Source organism: Micromys minutus (assembly GCF_963924665.1).
Source record: "Micromys minutus genome assembly, chromosome: 8".
Classification (NCBI taxonomy): Eukaryota; Metazoa; Chordata; class Mammalia; order Rodentia; family Muridae; genus Micromys; species Micromys minutus.
The window spans coordinates 23182682-23202655 of NC_137977.1; the positions used below are offsets into that span (position 1 = coordinate 23182682).

At 47.4% G+C, this 19974-nt stretch overlaps 2 protein-coding genes across 4 annotated transcripts in view; one reads left to right on the forward strand and one right to left on the reverse strand.

Annotated features, from left to right (window-relative positions):
* ECSCR (endothelial cell surface expressed chemotaxis and apoptosis regulator) overlaps positions 1 to 9824 on the reverse strand; it is an 11255-nt gene extending 1431 nt beyond the window's left edge. Inside the window, exons 1-11 of one of the 3 annotated variants that reach the window (XM_080919995.1) lie at positions 9708 to 9824; positions 5562 to 5600; positions 5212 to 5256; positions 5002 to 5061; positions 4333 to 4461; positions 3928 to 3990; positions 3107 to 3217; positions 2627 to 2725; positions 2402 to 2438; positions 811 to 907; positions 1 to 607 (exon numbers count right to left, since the gene is read on the reverse strand). The exon at positions 1 to 607 is cut by the window's left edge and continues 1431 nt beyond it. In XM_080919995.1, the coding sequence (XP_080776121.1) occupies positions 599 to 607; positions 811 to 907; positions 2402 to 2438; positions 2627 to 2725; positions 3107 to 3217; positions 3928 to 3990; positions 4333 to 4461; positions 5002 to 5061; positions 5212 to 5256; positions 5562 to 5600; positions 9708 to 9813 (795 nt within the window). In that variant the 5' untranslated portion in view covers positions 9814 to 9824 and the 3' untranslated portion in view covers positions 1 to 598. The remainder of the gene's footprint in view (positions 608 to 810; positions 908 to 2401; positions 2439 to 2626; positions 2726 to 3106; positions 3218 to 3927; positions 3991 to 4332; positions 4462 to 5001; positions 5062 to 5211; positions 5257 to 5561; positions 5601 to 9707) is intronic. The other 2 variants (XM_080919996.1, XM_080919997.1) reach the window with 2 other exon arrangements.
* A 3113-nt stretch (positions 9825 to 12937) lies between these two features.
* Positions 12938 to 17405, forward strand: SMIM33 (small integral membrane protein 33; the record flags this gene model as incomplete). Its single annotated transcript, XM_080920531.1, has 2 exons — positions 12938 to 13030; positions 17034 to 17405. 2 exons carry the CDS (start codon positions 12938 to 12940, stop codon positions 17403 to 17405), a joined length of 465 nt encoding a protein of 154 aa, XP_080776657.1.
* Between the last annotated feature and the right edge of the window lie 2569 nt (positions 17406 to 19974).

Genomic DNA, 19974 nt, shown 5'->3' on the forward strand with positions numbered 1-19974 from the left:
AGGGGATCCATGTCCTCTGTGGGTTTCTGTGTGCACAGTGCATGCACACACACACACACACACACACACACACACACACACACACGGGGGAGGGGGAGGAAGGGAGGGAGAGGGTGGAAAAAAGAAAGGAAGAAAAGCAGGTAACTAGATAGGAACATAGACTTTAAAAGAAATTGGATTTCAGGTCAGACAATAATTTTAATTCCAGTAGAATGGACAGTCTACCTCATACTTCCTTAAGTCTTGTTCTATTGACTACTCATCCCTGAGTTTCTGAGAAGGAGAAGGAGGAGGAAGAGGAGGAGGAGGAGGAGGAGGAGAGAAAGAAAGAGAAGGAGGAAGAGGAGGAAGGAGGAAAGGAAGAAGAGGAGGAGCAGGCTGAATGTCTAGCATGTCTTCCAAGTGGGAAGGGGTCTCTCTTGTAGTAGGTTGCTTCTGGATCTAGAGGAATTTCATATCCTTTAGAGCTGGGAGCAGGCATGAAATAAAATAATTTATGCGTGGTCTGCTGTCTTCACCAATCTCGTCTCGTCTCTTCTTCCTCGTGGCCACTGGACAGCCGCATCACACGTGGACCCGTGGTGACTCCGAGTCACTTTTAAAGAATCTGAAACACATATGTACAATGAGGAAGGGTGAACTTGGGAGGGGCCAGGTCGGAAAGTAGGGGAGGAAGAGCCTGGGTCTGCAGCCACAACCTTAGCCTTTCTGGCTTTGGAGCCAGACCAGGAAAATAGGACTGAGGGGTGGGAGGTGAGGTGAGGAGTGGAGGGGGTGAATTTGGGGAAGGAAAGGAAATTTAAGATGTACCTTTTCTGCTGAGGTGCGGCCTTTGCTGTTGTTCATGTTGATATTCTTCATGGAGATGAGTGTGATGCTGTCTTTCTCTCCATTGGCCGTGGAGCAGCTGGGATGGAAAGAAGCCAGGGTTAGAGAGAGGAAGGTGTGGAACACCGGGGAGTAAAGGGGCTACAGGGCACCACGCCTTCTGTCTTCGTGCTGGAAACTCTACTTAGAGATGGATCACAAGAAAATGAGAATGTACTCTGAAACCCAAGATACTTTTATTTAAAACTGGTTTATTTCTGTTCTTTTTCAAGCTGGGTTGGTGCTTTATACCTGTAAACCCAGTCAGTTGTTGGTGTACAGTGTAAGCCTAGCACTCAGCAGGAAGATGAGGGATTCAGGGTCATCCTCAGCTACATGATGAGTTCAAAACCAGTTCAACATTTGTGAGATTCTTCTCAACAGAGCAAACCAAGAAGAAGAGGAGGAGAAAGAAGAAGAGGGAGAAGGAGAAGGGGAAGAAGGAGGAGGAAGAAGAAGAGGGAGAAGGAGGAGTGTTGAAATATCCTTTTCAACCTGATTGCCAATTTGTTGCATTTTCCTCTTCAACCCAAATAAACCCATTCAATGAAAACACACCCTCTCACTTGCCATGAACAGTCCTCCTGTTCCAGAACCGTTCTCTCCTGCTCCCAGACTCCCCCTCTTCCTCCCTCTCCCTGACTCTTCCTCTTCTGTTTCCTCTCCTTTTTCCCACCTCCTCTCCCTGTCTATCATGTCCTGCCTTAACATAAATCTACAAAGGAGGAGGGGGAAGAGGGAGAGGGAGAAGAGGGAGAAGGAGGAGAAGGAGGAGGAGGAAGAGGGAGAGGGAGAAGAAGGAGAAGGAGAAGGAGGAGAAGGAGGAGGAGGAAGAGGGAGAGGGAGAAGAAGGAGAAGGAAGAGAAGGAGGAGGAGGAGAAGGAGGAGGAGGAGGAGGAGGAGGAGGAGAAGGAGAAGGAGAAGAAGAAGAAGAAGAAGAAGAATAAGAAGAAGAAGAAGAAGAAGAAGAAGAAGAAGAAGAAGAAGAAGAAGAAGAAGAAGAAGAAGAAGAAGAAGAGACCTGTTTTTCTCTCTGTAGCCCTGACTGTCCTGGAACTCACTCTGTAGACCAGGCTAGCCTTAAACTCAGAGTTCTGTCTACCTCTTCCTCCTGAGTGCTGGGATTAAAAGCATGCATCACCACCACACGTGGCTTCAGAGTGGGTTTTCAACAAGTTTCTTTGCCTTGGAGAAGATGTATCTTATACCAGAAACTGCATTTTCATGAAGAGGCATCAGAAGCTGAGTCCTAGTGCTGAAGAACCTCACTTATCTCTGCTGAGCCTGCCAGCCTGCCTCAGTGAAGCCTGCAGACTTGCGGGGCATATGTCTTCAAGTGGTATGAATGGGTGTGGTACATGGTCTCTCTCTCTCTCTCTCTCTCTCTCTCTCTCTCTCTCTCTCTCTGTGTGTGTGTGTGTGTGTGTGTGTGTGTGTGTGTGTATGTGTACAGAAGGCAGAGAGAGTGGTTTTCCTCTTGGAATAAAGGGATTTGGAATCAGAAGATTCTTCTCATAAGCTTCTAAAGTCTTACCTTTCAGATAGCCCTGAACTCCCTGGTTTCTGTGGATCTGTAAAATCCCAAGAGCACAGATTAAGGTCATACACTGTAACTCAGATGTCCAGTTTCCCCTCAGAGCCCACCCAAACCCTCCTCTCCAATTCATCAAATGCTGCTTCTGTACCATTCCTTCCCTCAGCCCAGCTGCCCAGACTCCTGCAGTACAAAGGTCAAAGGAGCCCAGGTCAAGACAATTACCTTCAGAGTCCTTGTTCTTCCGACACTTAAATCTTAGACTGACCACACTGACCAGGACAATTACTACAACCACCAGGATGACAATGAAGCTGATGACACCTGAGCAGGGAAGAGATGGGAACAGGAGGAAGAGGTGAGACAATAAGGATGAGTCTGCAATTCCCCGCCCAGGCAAGTGCCTATGTGTGTGTGTGCACACTATAGTTGCTCTGAGAGTGAAGTGGATTCTGCTTCTCTTGGAAAAAATGAGTAATCTATTAGCTGGTACCCTTAACTATGGTGGACTACCTAGCCCAGCTACGTCATCCATAAGAACATGAAACCCAAGAGAGCCAAGACTTCTTTCCACCAGGGCCTTGCTTATCAGAAAGTCCATCCCAGAATGAATGGGTGAGATTTGAACTTTTGTCTTAACCAGAATCTAAGTCAGTCCTGAGGTGGAGTCCCCTCTCATGCCCCATCCTCCCTGCCATGTCTCACCAAAGGCAGCCACAGTTAGCACTGACTCTGATGTGGGAGTAGGCAGGATGGTCATCATTTTTGTCTGAAGGCTGGTGGTTCCTGGACTGGAGGTAGCATCCAGAGACACTTCTGAAATAGAGTGGGTATTGGTACAACAGTGAAGGGGACTGCTAAGACCTGGCAAAGGGAATCTCCTAACACCCTGAGGTAAGAGCCTGCAGAGAACTAACAGCCCACAGAAAATGACTCACTCAGGCCTCAACCAGACCCCAGAAGACCGAGGATGCAGATCTCACATCTCTACATGAGTAGCTCAGCCAGTTGTTCATATTACTGTTTTCAGAGGACTCCAGAAAGGTTAAGATGCTTCCCATCACCACATGGTACCCAGAAGAAAGGATTTATGCTGCAGAAACAGGGAAACCATACTGGGCAAAGTAGAGTCACCTATGTTCTGCCAAAAGTTGAAAATGGGAGGAAAGAAGACATTGGCCTAAAGAGCCAGGATGCCAGGCAATGGGCATAGGTTTATGACCCTCCTAAAATAATATTGGGCTGGCTAAATGGCTCAACAGGTAAAGGTGATCGCTACCAAGGATGGTGGCCAGAGTTTAATCCCTATGACCTACATGGTTGAAGGATAGGACCAATGTCACATTTTTCTTCTCTTGCACAAGTCAAGTACCCTCAGACCTATTTTCTACCCTATTTCCTTATTTGTACTGACTTCCTGAGTAAGCCTGGGAGCATACAATGTCCAAGTACCAAAAGATGATTTGAAAGACATGTTATAGACATGTCTCACAGCTCTCTTTGTTGGAAACACACACTGGACATACCTTCTCTTTTGTTGCTGCTGCTGTTACTGCTGCTGCTGCTGCTGCTTTCTGGGGCCCCTGTGCCTGCACCAGAAACAAATGGCCAAGATGGAGGGTCCCACTTCTCCCAGCATGCCCTGAGAAGGGTCTAATTCTTTCCAAACACTTCTGATCTTCCTCCCCTATCTGTTCTTTTCTCAGTCCCAAATTCAGGAGTGTTTAGCCTTTATTGTGACCAAACCCAAGCCCCTGTTTCTACTTCTCCCCAACGCTTTCTTGTAATTTCCCAAGGTACCACTGGTGTAGTTTCTAGACGTAAGAACCTCCACTCCAGCACTGAGGGCACCTGACTAAAGGAAGAAATATGTACCATCCAGACATATCAAGGCTTTATCACCTCCTGCCCACTTGTCCTGGGTAACTCACCAGGTCCCACTGTGTGCTGGAACAACGTCAAGTTAGGCAAGGAAAGGGAGTGTTTATCCGTGGTGCTTGACCTTGGTGTCACAGGCTGACTGGATACCAAGGAGGCCTGAGATGACTTCTGTAGAATTTCTGTGGATGGGGAAGTACATGTGACTGGTTCAGAGTGTCGGCTATAATATACACAAGGAGGGTTCCTTAGTTCAAAATATCCTTAGTTTCTAATCCTTTTCTTGTGTGTGGTGATTAAATGCAGGGTGTCTTCTATACTAGGCAAGCACCGTACCCCGGAGCCACAGCCATAGCCCTCCTTTGTCACCCTCTTCAATTTCAGAAGGAGCTATTCTCTGGCTCACCTCTGAGCCTTGCTCTCTGCAGTTCTTTCCCTCCCTCCACCTCAGTCTCCACTTGTTTATCTCACTCCTCTGCTGGCTCTGTTCTCCAGGCCACTGCCTATGGGAAGGGCTCCCAGAACTGATGTGTAAAGAGGTTAACATCTGGGTGGGTCCCGTGACACCCGGTCCTGCTCCCTTGCTTTGGAATTACCAGTATGAGGCCTTATTTGCCTGTCCCTTCTGCCACAGGCTCTGCATCCTCCTGCAGAACCCAAACTGTGTCCTGCTCCTCTGGAGCTTTCCCTGGCCACCATTTGCAATCTCAACAGCTGGGTACCTGTGGTAATGGTAGTAAACCAAAGCTCCGAGCTGCCGGGCTCTGAGGAAAATCTGTCTCCTGCAAGGACAGAAGCAGATGGGGAGAGCAAATGGAGCAGGACTGCTGATGTCATATCCCTTTGTCCCAGGCTCAAGTAGGTCTGAATGGTTGGGGGTGGGCATGGGAGGGTAGAGGTAGGCTTCTCGGCAGGCACACTCATTCACTCACCTGAGCTGAGAGAAACTGGCTGGGAGCTCAGACTCCTGAAAATCCCTGAAACACATCATTTGAGGGGTGTGTTTCAACCCTCTATCCTCCAACAGTTCTGTGCCCTTCTCTTTGACTCTGAAGCTGGATTTGGTGTTGTTTGTTTTCCTCCTTCCCGCCCCTCCTCATCCTGACTATTCAACTCTTCTCTCTCCCAGGCATGTTAGATTAGGCCAGTTGAATGAGCACCAGAAACCTTTGGCCTAAGGTCCCATCACCTGCTTTTAGTGAAAAGCAGAGATCCAAGCCTCCTCCACTAATACCTTCCTGAACTCTTAAGCACAAATGCTGAAGTAGGCCCCAAATCTTACCCGGAGAGGTCTGAGTTGTCGTAGGCTGAAAGCTGTAGCCTGTGAGAGAAATCAAAAAATGCACAGACTATGAATTAGGCATGTGTGAACGTCTTTGATCCCAGCTCTCAGGAAGCAGAGGTAGGCAGGTCTCTGTGAGTTCAAGGTGAGCCTGGTCTACATAGTGAGTTCCAGGACAGCCAGGGCTACATCGAGAAACCCCATCTCAAAGCAAAACAAAACAAAATATAGACTGTTTTGGTAACTCCACCAGGTAGGGCCCATGAGGGAAACTAGGCTCTGGGCTGTCTAAAGCCCCCATGCTAGAAGGCAGGCATGGGGGACAGAGGATCAAAGGATAAGGATTGCCACTGTCACCTCTTGGTTCAGAGTCTTAGAATCTTCTACTGTGACTTCAGTCCTCAATAGTAATCTCAGCACCCTGATACAAGTCTAGGGGACAGTTATTCAAAGTAATGACACATCTGGTCAAACACACAGAACTCTGGGTCTCTGGGTCTATGCACTACTGGCCCATTTGTTTCCTCCTGTGAAAACTGTCATTTTTGGCTCCCATCTAAAGGAAGGGGAGGGGAGGTATATAAAACTGGGTAGAGTTTAGGGCTTATATTGGCTTATGCCCGCTGTCCAATTCTCTCCCCTTCCCCCACCTCCTTCCCTCCCTCTCCTCCCCTTTCCTTCCCCTGCTCCAACTGGAAGTAATGGCCTGCCCAGGAAACAAGTTCTGAGGTATGTCCAACAGGAGAGGAAGTACTGAAAGGAGTGACTGGTTCACTCTCACAGGCAGAGGCAAGTTCTTGGCCTGGAGATGGCTCAATGGTTAAGAGCACTGACTGTTCTTCCAGAGGTCCTGAGTTCAAATCCCAGCAACTACATGGTGGCTCACAACCATCTGTAATAGGATCCGATGCCCTGGTGTGTCTGAAGACAGCTACAGTGTACTTATATAAAATAAATAAAAATTTTAAAGGTTGTTCTTAACATTGTTGACCAACCAAATTCTCCACAGCTCCCATGGACTAGATCACCAACCATCAAGCATGCATTGAGAGGCCCATGGCTCCAGTTGCATATATAGCAGAGAATAGCAGTGTCTGGCATCAATATGAGAAGAGACCTTTGGTCCAGTGAGGGCATGTTTTCCCAATGTAGGGGAATGCCAAGGCACTGAGGTGGAGAGGTGACTGGGAGCTAGTGCACCTTCATGGAGACAAATAGAGGGAGAAGGGGGAGGGGAGCAGGGTGTGAGAAGGAGAGGAGATAACATTTCAAATGTAAATACAGAGAGTATCTAATTAAAAAAAAAAAAAAAAGAACAACAATATCAACCAACCAGACTCCCAAGAACTTCCAGAGAAAAGAAACCATCAACCAGTGAGTACACATGGAAGGACCCATGGCTCCAGCTGCATATGTAGCAGAGGATGGCCTCGTCAGACATCAATAGAAGAAGAAGCCCTTGGTACTGTGAAGGCTTGTTTCCCCCGTAGTGGAATCCCAGGGTGGTGAAGTGGGAGTGGGTAGGTGGGAGGTGGAGCATCTTCACGGGAAGAAGGGAAGAGTATATGGGAGAAGGGGGATCTAGAAAAGGGGATAACATTTGAAATGTAAATACATAAAATATCCAATAAAAAAAAAAAAAGTTGTTCTTGTCCAAACCCAGGGAGGAAGAGGGTTACCAGCAGCTACTGGTTGGAGCTCTTGTTAACTAATCTGTTAGTAAACATGTATGTTTGTAGGTCTCTGTGTAGATATGCGTATGCTTTTATGTGTGTGTGGAGGAGGGGACCTGGAAGGTCAGGTTATGTTTGCTCACTTTCCACAATGAAATCATTCTTGAAACCTATGAACAATGTGAAAGAAAAACATAGGGAAACAGAACCGCCCATCTGGAGCCTCTCCCTTCATGCAGGGTGGGACTGAGGTTCCCGATCTCTTCCTACTGTTCCTTGATTTTTCTTCATTAGAAAAGCATCAGACCCAGGCCCCGGAAGGACTGAGGCACCTGAATTCCTGGCCCTCAACCCAAGCTGCGGCAGCCTGCTGGTCTGTTTGTTTTCCTTAAGGCCTTACTAGTTCCTCCAAGGAGCTATTCACACCATCCATATGGAGTAATCCACACTTGCATCTATAGAATTGTTTCAAAGCCAAAGATGACCCAGTTTTTCCAGGTCAAGATCTCTCATATCCATGCTCTTTTGTGGGCAGAGGTTCCAGAAGGAAGGAAGTATTACAGGAACCCCAGGCTAGGAAAAAATCCTTCCTAGCGTGGGATGAGCCTGGGCTAACCCTTTGCATCCCAAACCTCTGAAGACAGTTGTTTTCTGCTCAAGCACCTCATACATCATATTAGTTCTGGGAGGACTTGAAGTCTGCCTTTCTAGATGTATCTAGAAGACAATCTACATGTTTTTGAGGAGTCCCCAGGGCACAAGCATCAAGCCAGAAAGGCCTCTGTACTCTCTGCCTCTTACCCGACTCCTCCCAACTTGGCATCTATAAAGATTCTTCTGTGAGCAGAGGAGGAACTTGAGGAATGTGTGCTTCTGACCAGGAGACATAAAGACACCCAAAGAGCTGTGGTCATAAGAATTCCTAACTTTTCTGACCTTGCTTCCCAATCGCTACCTGCTTCATTTCCTTCCAGTCTAACCCTGCCCATGCCCCTGTTTTCCTCAGCAGCATAGTTTAGTGTTGAAAAGCATTTGGGGGATGTGGCTCAGTGGTGGAGCACTTACCTAGCATGGGTGAGCTTGTGTGAGGCCCTAAAATCAATCCCTAGCAACACACACACACAGACAGGGAATTTGGGTTCTGGCTTCACTCAATGCCTGGGTTTGACCTGGATTCTCTGAGATGCAAGAGGCTAGGGGTATATTGGATCCTCAGCATTACACCACGGGGATGGCATGGGGGAGAGCCTCCTAAGTTGTTGAGGGGGAAAAGAAAATACATATAAAGCACACAGTCCCTGACAGCAGTTGCTCAATCAGTGCTAGACATTTAAAATTTTGCCCCATTCTCTTGATTTCTCCAAACCTAAAGACTGGCTGACTCTCTCCACAGTCAAGGCCCTATGCTGGCATAAATTTACTCCAGACAATTCCTCAGCCATCAATATGATGCTGGCAACTGCTGTGGGCTCCTGGATGAAGAGGTTGGGCAAGCTAGGGTGCTAGTGGGCTAGACAAAGTCTAGGCTGGCACTAGGAAAGGCTATGCATTTGGAAGGCCTGTGGAATCCTTCAGAAATGCTCCCACACTAACCTCTGACTCTCCCCCGTGGGAGTTGATGGGCAAGAAAGGGGCATCAGCGTTGACCCCAGCCCGTGGGCTTCTAGAGAATGTCTTAGCATTTTCTGGAACACAGACCCTTTCTCCTAAGCACTCTGGCCCATCTTCCCAAAGCTTGGTACACAACCTCAGATGTTCTCCACAAAGGACAGGGGTAGGAGCCGGGGAGGGGGCTGGGCAGGGTGGAGTGACAAAGGGAAGTTGCTGCCCTGTGAATCAGAGTGTCCTGGACTTCTTTCTCATGGTTCCCAGCAATGGCTCCCTAATTAGAGGATTCTGCCTCAAAACCCCATTCATGACTGTCAGCGATGTCTGAGAGGTACAATACCAGTCTCAACCAGCCCCAGTTCTGTGTGTATATCCTCCTTGGCAAAAAGTTCTTTGTGTCTAACCAGAAACCCTCCTGATATGATTTGAGATTAAAGTCAGCCTTTGAAATTCAAAGGTTGTAACCCTTCACAGGTAAGTACAAGAGAGAAGGTGACCTGTAAAGCCCAGGGTGCAGACCATTTTGTGCTAGAACTTTCCAGAGACCATATCTCAGCAGAGAGAGATATTGACAGGGCAGCCACAGACTTCTGCTTGTATACTCCTTATAAAGAACTTTCAGATTATGTCATTCAATCAAGCGAACAACTTCTCACCTTTCTGGGGGGGCAGACTCTATGGGGGAACCCTAGAAAATATCATAACAGCCCAGCAGAGTCTGTTTGACCAGGGTGGTAATTTCCATCCTTCAGGCCAGCTGATCCCCTTTATGAAAGGTTCTGGAATTTCCCTCCTTCAGGCAGAGCTCTGGATGGGAACATGTGGGGGTGGGGGAGGGGCTTGCTGGAGAAAAGTAGCCTCTTACCTTGGAGCAGGAGTAAGCTAAGGATTGCTGAACCCAGCCTCATGGCTCCGTTGGTCCCCAGATCAGCTGGGTGTGTAGCAGGCTCCTCGGTGTATTCTCTGTCCATAGTAGAGAAGAGAGAGGGAGTACCGGGGTGAGATGGGCGGGGGTGGGGCGGGGGCGGGGGCTGGCTCTCCAGGAGCTTCCTGTCAAAGAATAGAAGGAAACAGATTGGGACTGGCTCCAGGGGCCCCAGTTCAACACACAGCCCAGATGAGGATGTGAGTCGCAGCAGTGTCTGGGAGGACTAGCTAGGGCCTCTGGTCTCTCTGGGTCCTGTGAATGGTGACCAATGGTGACAGTCTGCCCCCAGCACTACCTTTCTCTCGGAGGGATCCTTCAGGTCCTGCAGCACCTGCGTTCCCCCCCAAGCCTACTGTTGCAGACACATTCTCTCCAAGGGCCCAGCTCTAAGTTCGACCCACCAACTGCCCATGCTCAATAGACTATGAATTCTCCACATTCCTCTCCCCACTCAGGGCTGTCAGTCCAGATGGGACTTCCAGCATCGTTTAGGGAGGCCTTACAAGCAAGCTTGTTATTCCTAATAGAAAAACAAGAGGTGGGCTGGGCAAAGAGCTCAGTGATTCAGAACCTGAATTCTATCCTAACGCCCTCATAAAAAAGCCTAGCAAAGGGGCTAGCCTGTAATCCCATTACATGGGGGAGGGGGGCAGAAACAAAGCCCCAGGTTCCTGTGAAAGACCCTATCGCAATAAAGAAATTAATAAACAGACAAGCAGCAAACAAGTAGACGGCTCCTGAGTAACAATACTTGAGGGTGACTTCTGGTCTTTGTACAGATACTTGCACTGGTGCGTGCACATGTGCGTGCACGCACGCATGCGCGCGCGCGCGCGCGCACACACACACACACACACACACACACACACACACTACATGACAGGCATACCCCCTTGCCTCCCTAGTCCCCTCAGGTTGGTATTTGTTCCCTGTGCTTAGGAAATACCTTGTCCTTAGCCTCCATCGTACGCTCCAGGTTCTCAGTTTTCTCACTGCAGTCCAGTAGTATTCCTACATAAGACTACATACGGAAAGGCCCCAGCACATACTTACCAAAGTCAATCTAAGACATTTAAGAGCATGAGAAAAAAAAATGAAGAACAGAGATATCTGATACATACTACTTCCATTTGTTTGTTTGTTCCTTTGTTTTTGGTTTTTCTACACAGGGTTTTTCTCTGTGTTGCCCTGACTGTCCTGGTACTGACTCGGTAGACCAGGATGAGATCTGCCTCCACCCAGATTCGCCGGCCTCTGCCTCCCTGATATTAAAGGCTCTCCACGTCATACCCTCCTAACCTATTGACTGATTTTTATGCAGGACCTGGTAGAATGCAGGCTTCCCTGTAACTCACTATGGACATAATGCAACCCATGAGTTCCTAACCTTCCTGTCTCCGTTTCTCAAGCTGAGATTACATGTGTCCATCACAATACCTGGCTTTTTTATGTATGTGTGTATGTATGTATGTATGTGTATGTATTTCATGATGTTGGAAGTTCAAAGCCATGAACAACAGAGGCAAGCACAGCTCCATTGAACTACTCAGTCTTTAGACCAGGCTGGCCTTGAACTCAGTGATCCCACTGCCTTTGCCCTCCTGAGCACTTGGATCAAAGGCACGCGTCATCACACCTGGCTCTTAAGATTTTTGTTTTAGGGTCTCTTGTTTCTTGGTTTTGGTTTGTTTTTGAGACAGGACTTCTCTATTGTGCTGCTCTGGCTGCCATGGAATTCAGTGTGCAGACCAAGCTGGCCTCAAACTTACAGAGATCTACCAGCCTCTGCCTTCCAAGTGCTTTTTAGGGCTTGAAAAGATGACTCAGTGGCTAAGGGCACTGATTTTCTTGAAGAAGACCCAGATTCAGTTGTCACATGGCAGCTCACAACCATCTCTAAGTCCAGTTCTGGGCGCCCAATGCTCTTTTCTAGCCCTCTGGACACCAGGCTTGCATAAGATACATAGACAGACTGTCAGGCAAACACCCATCACATAAATTAAATCTAAGGAGGTGAGTGGGATTGTGGTACATGATGCAAAATTCACAAAGAATCAATAAAAAGTTTTCAAAATTTTAAATCAAATTTTAAAAAAAAGATTTTATTTTTATTAATATGTGTCTCTGTAAGTGTATGTCACATGTATTCCAGGGCCAATAAAATTGATGGATGAGGTTTCTCTCAGATCTCTGGATTTTTGTTTTGTTTTGTTATTTAAATTTGACTTTTTTTCCTCTTCAAGATTTACTTGCATTTTTAATGTTATAGGTGTTCTGACTGAGTATATTGTCTGTTTACCACATGCATGCAATGCACTCACAGGCCAGAAGAGGGCATCAGAGGCTAGCTGGCATGTAGCTTCTGGGAATCGAACACGGATCCTTTGAAAGAGCAGCAAGTACATTTAACTGCTGAGCATCTCTCAAAACCCTGGGTTTTGGTTTGTTTGCTTGTTTGTTTTTGAGAATTTCATACATAAGTTTGAGCTGTTTCCAACATTCCCATCTCTTCCTCCCCCCCCCCCCCAATTGCCTCATCTGTGTCCCCACTCCTCAAATTTGTGACCTCTTTTCTAATTATCATTGTTACTTTATCTACAGTTGTGGATTTGTTCATTTTATTTGATGGTGATTGTGAGACAGACCTTGTAGCCCAGGATAGGTTCAAACTCCCTTTCTTTTTTGTTGTTCCTAACCTTTTACAATGTTAAGAACAGGTAGACTGGGAGATACCTTCATGGGGACCTGGGTTTGAAGCCTCAGGACCTATATAAAGCTGGGTGTGATGCTATAATCCTAGTGCTCCTAGTGAGCTGGGAGGCAGAGACAGGAACATCCCTAGAAACTTCCAACCAGCAAGCCTGGTATATGCAGCAGCCAACCATGGAGATGTCCTCCAATAAAGCAGGAAGTGAAATGGACACCTGAGGTTGTCCTCTGTGTCCACACACATGCCATGTCCCAGCACGCCCACACCCACACACATGAACATGTACACACACAAAGAAAAACAAATGTTAGTAACAAGTTAAAAAATGCACTTGTATAGGGCTTAAGGGGGAAAGGGAGCTATTCCAGTCTCAGGAGCAGAAGAACACATTTCAGTAAGAGGTGACACCGAAACTAGTGAGACCAGATGAGTGACTAAGGCTTAAATAGCAGGTGTAATGTTGAGTGAGGACAATGGGAAAGTAATGGAGAGGCCTGAGGCCATATTTTGGTTCCAGAAAGTCCTCGAAACCATTAACTTGGGGAAGAGGGTAAGAGCCAAGAGGACCAGAGTGGGAGGCAGTAGGTCACCAGAAGCTTCAATTGTGTGGGGAATGATCAATAGGAGACTCCATGGCCACCAGCAAGAGGCCTCTGGTGATTCGAGGATCAGGTTAATAGCCTTGAAGTCCGTGGAGGTGACAGGGTACGGGCAGCTTAGCTAAGAGACAAGAAGCCAAAAAGCTATTAATACTTATTTTTTTCAAGTCAGTAGGTGAGGGGGTCTTGTGGGAGCCCACCAGTCTCCACATGAATAAAGAGGCCAGTGTACATCCAAGGCAGGATGAGGAATGGCTGCTTATAGACAACTAATTAAGACCAAAAATTATCTTGGGAAAGATAGGCCAGGAAACGTAGTGCAAACCTGTAATTACAATACTCGTGAAACTGAGGCAGGATACTATCGAGCTTGAGATTCACCTCAAGCTACATAATGAGACCCTCTTAAAGAAAACACAAATAACTGGTCAGGTGGTGTATGCCTACCATCCTACACTCAGAAGTTGGGAGCAGGTAGATTGGGTGCATAAGGTCATTTTTAGCTACATACTGAGTTCAAGACCAACCTAATTTACATGAGACCAAATCTCAAAAACAAATTGAAGAACCCAAAGTGGAGTCAGGTGTAGTGATACACGCCTGTATTTCAAGCACTTGGGAGGCAGAGGCAGTGTGATTTTTGAGTTCAAGGCCAGCCTGATCTACAGAGCAAGTTCCAGGACAGCTAGAGTTAGGGCTACACAGAGAAACCCTGTCTCAAAACAAAAACAGAAATAACCCCCCCAAACAAAACAAAACAAAAATTCCAAAGCCAATCAACCAAGAGAAAAAACAATACCTTGCATAGGGGTATAAATCAGAGTTCTATAGATGAGGTAAGGAAGTGAGGATTTCATATATATATTGAATATTTTTAAACTTATTTATTATGGGTATAGACTAAGAAGGGGTGTATTCTACACACATAGTGTGTGTGTGTGTGTGTGTGTGTGTGTATGTGTGTGTGAGTGTGTACACGCTCGAGTGATGTCTGTCTGTCTGTCTTAGAGGATAATTGGTATGAGTCTTTCCTTCCACCGTATAGATCCTGGAGACCTAACTCAGGTTAGCATTTTGCAGCAAGTGCCTTTACCAGACGAGCCATCTTGTCAGCCAGGGATTTCTACTTTACCGGTAACATTCAGGTCCTTGTTCTCAGCATGGAGAAAGGACGAATCTTTACAGTGAAGTGAAGAATACTTTTTAGGATTTGTCTAGCAGGTTTTGTGTGACTTATACAAGAAAAGCACCCACCTACCCCAACTGCTTCCACCTCTCCACTCTTGAGACAAACAAAGAGGCTTGAAGTGACAGATAGACCAGCTACCCTCGGCTGATGTTTATACATCTGCACAATGCATTAAAACATGACACTGGCTGGACATGGTGGTCTGTACCTATAATCTCAGCACTGTGGAGGCAGAGGCTGGAGGACCATGAGTTCCAGGTCAGCCAGATCTATGCAGTATGACCCTATCTCAAAGGAGAGGGAGGGGACAGCCACACTGTGTTCCATATGTATATACAATGACTATGTGTCAACTAAAAATAGGTGCTGGAGCCAGGGGGTGGTGGAACATGCCTTTAATGCCAGCACTTGGAAGGGAGAAGCAGGTGGATATCTGTGAGTTCAACACCAGCTTGGTCTATGGAGCAAGTTCAGAGACAGCCTACACAGAGAAGCCCTGTCTGAAAAAACAAAAACAAACAATAGTGACTGGAGAGAGGAACCAGTGGTTTAGAGTTGAGGATGCAGGTTCCACTCCCAGCACCCATGTGGTGGCTCACAACCACCACAACTTCAGTTCTGGGACCTGATGCTCCAAGATCTTCTTAGGTGCCAGACATGCATATAGTTCACAGGCATACATGCAGGTGAATATTTATATGCATAAAAATAAATACATCTAAATAAAATGAAACTCTGCAGGATGCATTATGTAAAAATAAATAAAATAAAAATAACTGGGCTGGAGAGATGGCTCAGTGGTTAAGAGCACTGACTGCTCTCTCAGAGGTCCTGAGTTCAAGTCCCAGAAATCACATGGTGGCTCACAACCATCTGTAATGAGATTTGATGCCCTCTTCTGGTGTGTCTGAAGACAGCTACAGTGTACTTATATGTAATAATAAATAAATCTTAAAAATAAATAAATAAAATAAAAATAGATGGCTGTGTGGGTGGTGGTGGCTCAGGCCTTTAATCCCAGCACTAGGGAGGCTGAGGCAGGTGGATCTTTATGAGTTTGAGGCCAGCTTGGTCTACAGAGTGAGTTCCAGTACAGCCAGAGCTACATAGATAAATCCTGTTAATAATAATAATAATAATAACAATAATCATAATGACGATGATAAATAAAGGTACTTACTGTACCATACAAGCCTGGGGACCTGAGTTTGATCCTCAGAATTAACATATAGAAAGAACCAACTCCACAAAGTTGTCCACTCCCTTGATACAGTGCCCACACACACATCATACCTATACATGTACACACTTATGCAATGAAAAATCACATTTTTAAAATTTTAAATAAGAACGGATTTAGAAAACTAATTTAGTTCTTAATATTTTAGAAATAAATGTGGTAAGGCAAAAATGGATGGACAGAGCTATTGGGCTACAGAGATTTAGAACTATTATATTCAATATATTCTGTAGATCATGTGATCTGCACTCTGTAGTGCTTGAGCTATTACATATAACAAGAGCAAAGGACCTTAGCTTCAGGAAATGGGAGGGAATAGGAGAGTGAGCAAGTCCTAGGGAGGGGGTAGGTGTCTACAGTCTGCCCAGAGAGGAAGTGGGCAGGGCAACGTGGGCTCCTCAGCAGCAGGAGTTATGAAAGGAAATGCCTGGAAGATCAAGGTGCTCTCAGAGTGGAAGGCTGGCCCAGAGTAGCCTAGATGTTCCCGGAACTACAAGCTCAGGAAAGAACAGTGAGGGTGTGTGCAGAGGGTGTGTGCCCAGGAACCCCACAGACGTGGCAGCTCCGGGTAGGGACTGAACTAGGGCAGTGAGCTCTCTTCTTTTGCTGGTATCCAGTCCCAAGAGAATTCTGCGCCAGCTCTGAACAATGCACCAGGTAGACTCTTTGCTTACCCCTTTCTGACTCACTGTGGGGGCTCCATACCTTTCCCAAACTAAGCTTCTTTCTCTCTTTGTACACCCAGAGTTGCCCTCTCGCCCCAGCCGGGAGTCCTATGACAACCCCTGCTCACCCACACACCTGCTCAGCTCTGCATGGGCTCTAGGCACATAATGACTAAGAAAACAATTAGCCTTTTTAGCTTCTCTTGATTCTAGCTCCCTTCCATAGAGTGGGCCAAATCCAGTGCTCAGCATATATACCACTTTATACCAGATTTCTGGGGTTCATGTCCCTCTTCCTAAACCTTTCCAAGGCACCATCTTTCTGCTTTCCAATGACTTAGAGTAGGGGGACCTCTGAGACCAGACAATGACCCCCTTTTCCAGAACACTTCAGAGCAGCTATTGCTTGCTGCCCACTACCTAGCATGTGGGACAGCAGCCCAGAGACACTCAGATTTCCAGTAGAACACAGGACCTATGTGTGACTCTTGCTGGAGACCTGGGAAGGAGGAGCGATGAGAAAAGACCCTGGGGACAAACTGTTTCCTTTCAGACCATAATAAAGCTCCCCCCTTTGCCCTTCCTGAGTGATTTTTTAGCTCCTTATCTTCCAGGGAGTTGGTTTGTATTTCTGTGAGTGTCTCCATCTTCATTTCTGTCTGTTTTTAATCACCCTTCCTCCCACCCCCACAGCTCCCAGTGTCTCTCTCTGTCTTTCAGTTCATTTCCATGAGTGTGTTGAATCTTCCTCTCTTTCTCCCCTGCCCCATTTCTGTCTCTCAGATCCCTCCCTCTCCTTTAGATTTTCTTTGTATGTTCATACCCACATCAACTTTCTCCATCTCTCCTTTCCCCCTCAGGATGGCTACTATCCTCAACCTTCACTTGTGAATGCTTCCTTGGATCAGGAGCCTCAAAGGCAGCTCCCAAATATGCCCCCTCGAGGTGGCGACGGGCTGCCACTGCTTGCTGCCATCATTGCAGCCTTTGTCCTGCTAGCGATCTGCATCGTGCTGGCGGTTCACTTTGGGCCTATGCTGCACCAGGGCCATGTCACTCTCCTCACAGAGCCACCAGCCCTAAAGCAAGAGAACGGCATTTATCTCATCCACTGGCGGCTGCTAAGCCTACAGGACAGTCACAGAGAAAGCCAGCAGGGACTTCCTATTCCTCACTCTGGCCCTGCACTAGATGGACACAGGCCCAGCACTGATGAAGTCACATATCTGTAGGAAGGTGATTTGGACTTAGCTGGTCTCAGAACAGGAAACTGCACTGGAGAATGAACTGGAGCCAGGGTGTCAGAGAGAGCTACAGACTGCCTCTGGACTCATCTGGAGCCATCCTGGAATTTAACAAGAAAAGCCACCCGAGGATCGTGCCTAGGGACGTGGTGCCAGGGCCACCCTTACTAGGTGTCCCCCAGGGACCTCCAGAACCTTCTCAGAGTGCCAGTCCCTTCTTGCACATCTGATCTCCATCCCTCCTGAAGTAAAGAGAAGATCCCATCCCTGATCAGGAATATCTACAGTGAAGGCCCTCCATTCACACACTGCTGGTCCAGGGAGAGCTAAGGCCTGGGGTATCTGCTTGGAAAAGGAGGCAACTCTACTTACTGCCTTTCTGCCTTTGGAGAGCACCTTTGGCTACTAGGCCTTGTTCATAACCTCCAAAGTCCCTGGACTCCCTAACCTCCATTTCTACTTCCATGATGAGCTCTGAATGTCCCCCAACCCTGTCTTGCCATCCTAAGATGTGGTGGGGGGAATTTGGAAACTCTAATTACCTCGTATTTTCTGTGGGGGGTGGGGGGAGTCTGCTGAAAGAAGCCTAATACTTAGTACAAACTAACTCCCAGATCCAGAACTTTCCAGCTAGTGGGAAAACAGGAAAAGAAATGGAATGTTTTGGAGCTTGTTTGGGGAAGAAGGGGGACCATCCCAGTAGGGAAGTAGCATAGTTTCAGCCTGTGGTCGGAAAATGCAGGCCAGGGCCAGGAGAACAGAGCTGGGCCTCCCTGGGGCTCTCTAGAAACTCACCCCTTTCTCTGGTACCTCAGAACCTCATTCATATGCAGTAAGGAAACCTACAAACTATTTATACGGTGGTACTATAAACAGCACATTGGTACTGTCTTTTAATCTTAGCACTTGAGAGACAGAGGCAGGAAAATCAGAAGTTGAGGATTATCCTCAATGACACTGCAAGTTTGAGGGTCAGTACATGGTACCTGTTTGGTAAGAAAAGGGGGGCCTCCCTTGCCACTAGCCACCTATGGCTGTTAAGAATGCTGGCTGTAAGTTGTGAAAAGAATAGGAAAAGCAGGCCCTGCACCTCACAACAGAGTTGAACTTGATAGAGTGGGGGCAGATGAACCGGGCCCCAAGGGCATGATCTTGGGAGAGCTGGCTCCGCATCTGCTGTGAGGTGGAGAGGGCAACTGGTGATGCTCTTTCTTTCCCCTCCCCACCTGCATTAGTCCGGGCAGCTGTCCCCCACCTCCCCCACCCCCCATCCCCCCACCGTCATGAAAGGGGAAGAATTATTCCAGGCCCCTCACTGGCAGTACCACTCCGAAGAGCAAGCCCTGCACCTCTCTTGGACAACACAGGGGAGCCGGTCCGAGGATGAACGCTTGGGAGAGTGGGCCCTGCGACTAGACTGGGCAGCACATCGGAGGACCCTGGCAGCTTGGGTGCGGGTGAGCCTGCGCTAGGGAGTGCGTGAGAGCGGAAGAGCTGACCCTGCTTCCGGCCGAGGGCAGCGTTGGGTGGCCGAGACAGAGCGGTGCTAGAGAGCTCACCCTGGTGGTCTGAGTAAGGAAGAGCTGGCAGGGTGACCAGCTCAGCTTCCACCCAGACCCAGATGCAGGGCCGCTATAGCTACATCATCTGTGAACTGTTGGGACACATGGAAAGGCCAGTCCCGATGTTCCAAAGCTGTAGTGTCTCCATGACACAGGACGACAACAGGATAATCGGGAGGGGTCCCAGTGAGGATCCAATATTGGTGGTGTCCCAGAAGCCAGAAATCTCAAAACAGACGAATGACTCATTGCCACAAATATTCACAAGTGAAGATGTGTGGACGGAGAGGTGTATTTCGGGACACACTGTGACACACTACAGCATCCACAACGAGCTGTTTTCTATGCTTTGTTTCGTTTATTTTTGCTTGTTTGAGTGTTTATTATTTTGGGGAGGAGGTTGCAAGGGCAGAGGGTAAATACAAGGTGACAGAGATGCGTGGGCTGGGCTACAAGGTGTGATACTCACAAAGAATCAATAAAAAGCTACAAAAAGGAAAAAAAGGAAGGAAGAAAACAGGGAGGGTTGGATATGCTGATGCATACCTTTAACCCCAGCACTCAAGAGGCAGAGGCAAATGTATCTCTGAGTTCAAATCCAATTGGTTTTATGTAGTGAGTTCTAGTCTAGCCTGGGCTACATAATGAGACTTTTTCTTAAAAAAAAATTGTGTGTTTGCTGGGGAACATCTAAGGATAAGTCATCCTTAAGGCCTTGGCGTCCCACAGAATAGGGTAACAATATGTACAGAGAGTGAACCCACCTGTTTGTAACTGCTTAAGAGGAAGCGACAAGCCAGGCAATCATGGTGTGTTTTTAATCCCAGGATTTGGGAGGCAGAGGTAGGCAGATCTCTATGAGTTCAAGACCAGCCTGGTCTACACAGTAGGCTCCAGGACAGCCAGGGCTACACAGAGAAACCCTGTCTCAAAAGCCAAAACCACAGAGGTGTCAGCTGGAATTACTTGACGCTGCCTCTTAGCAGTCAGCTGTT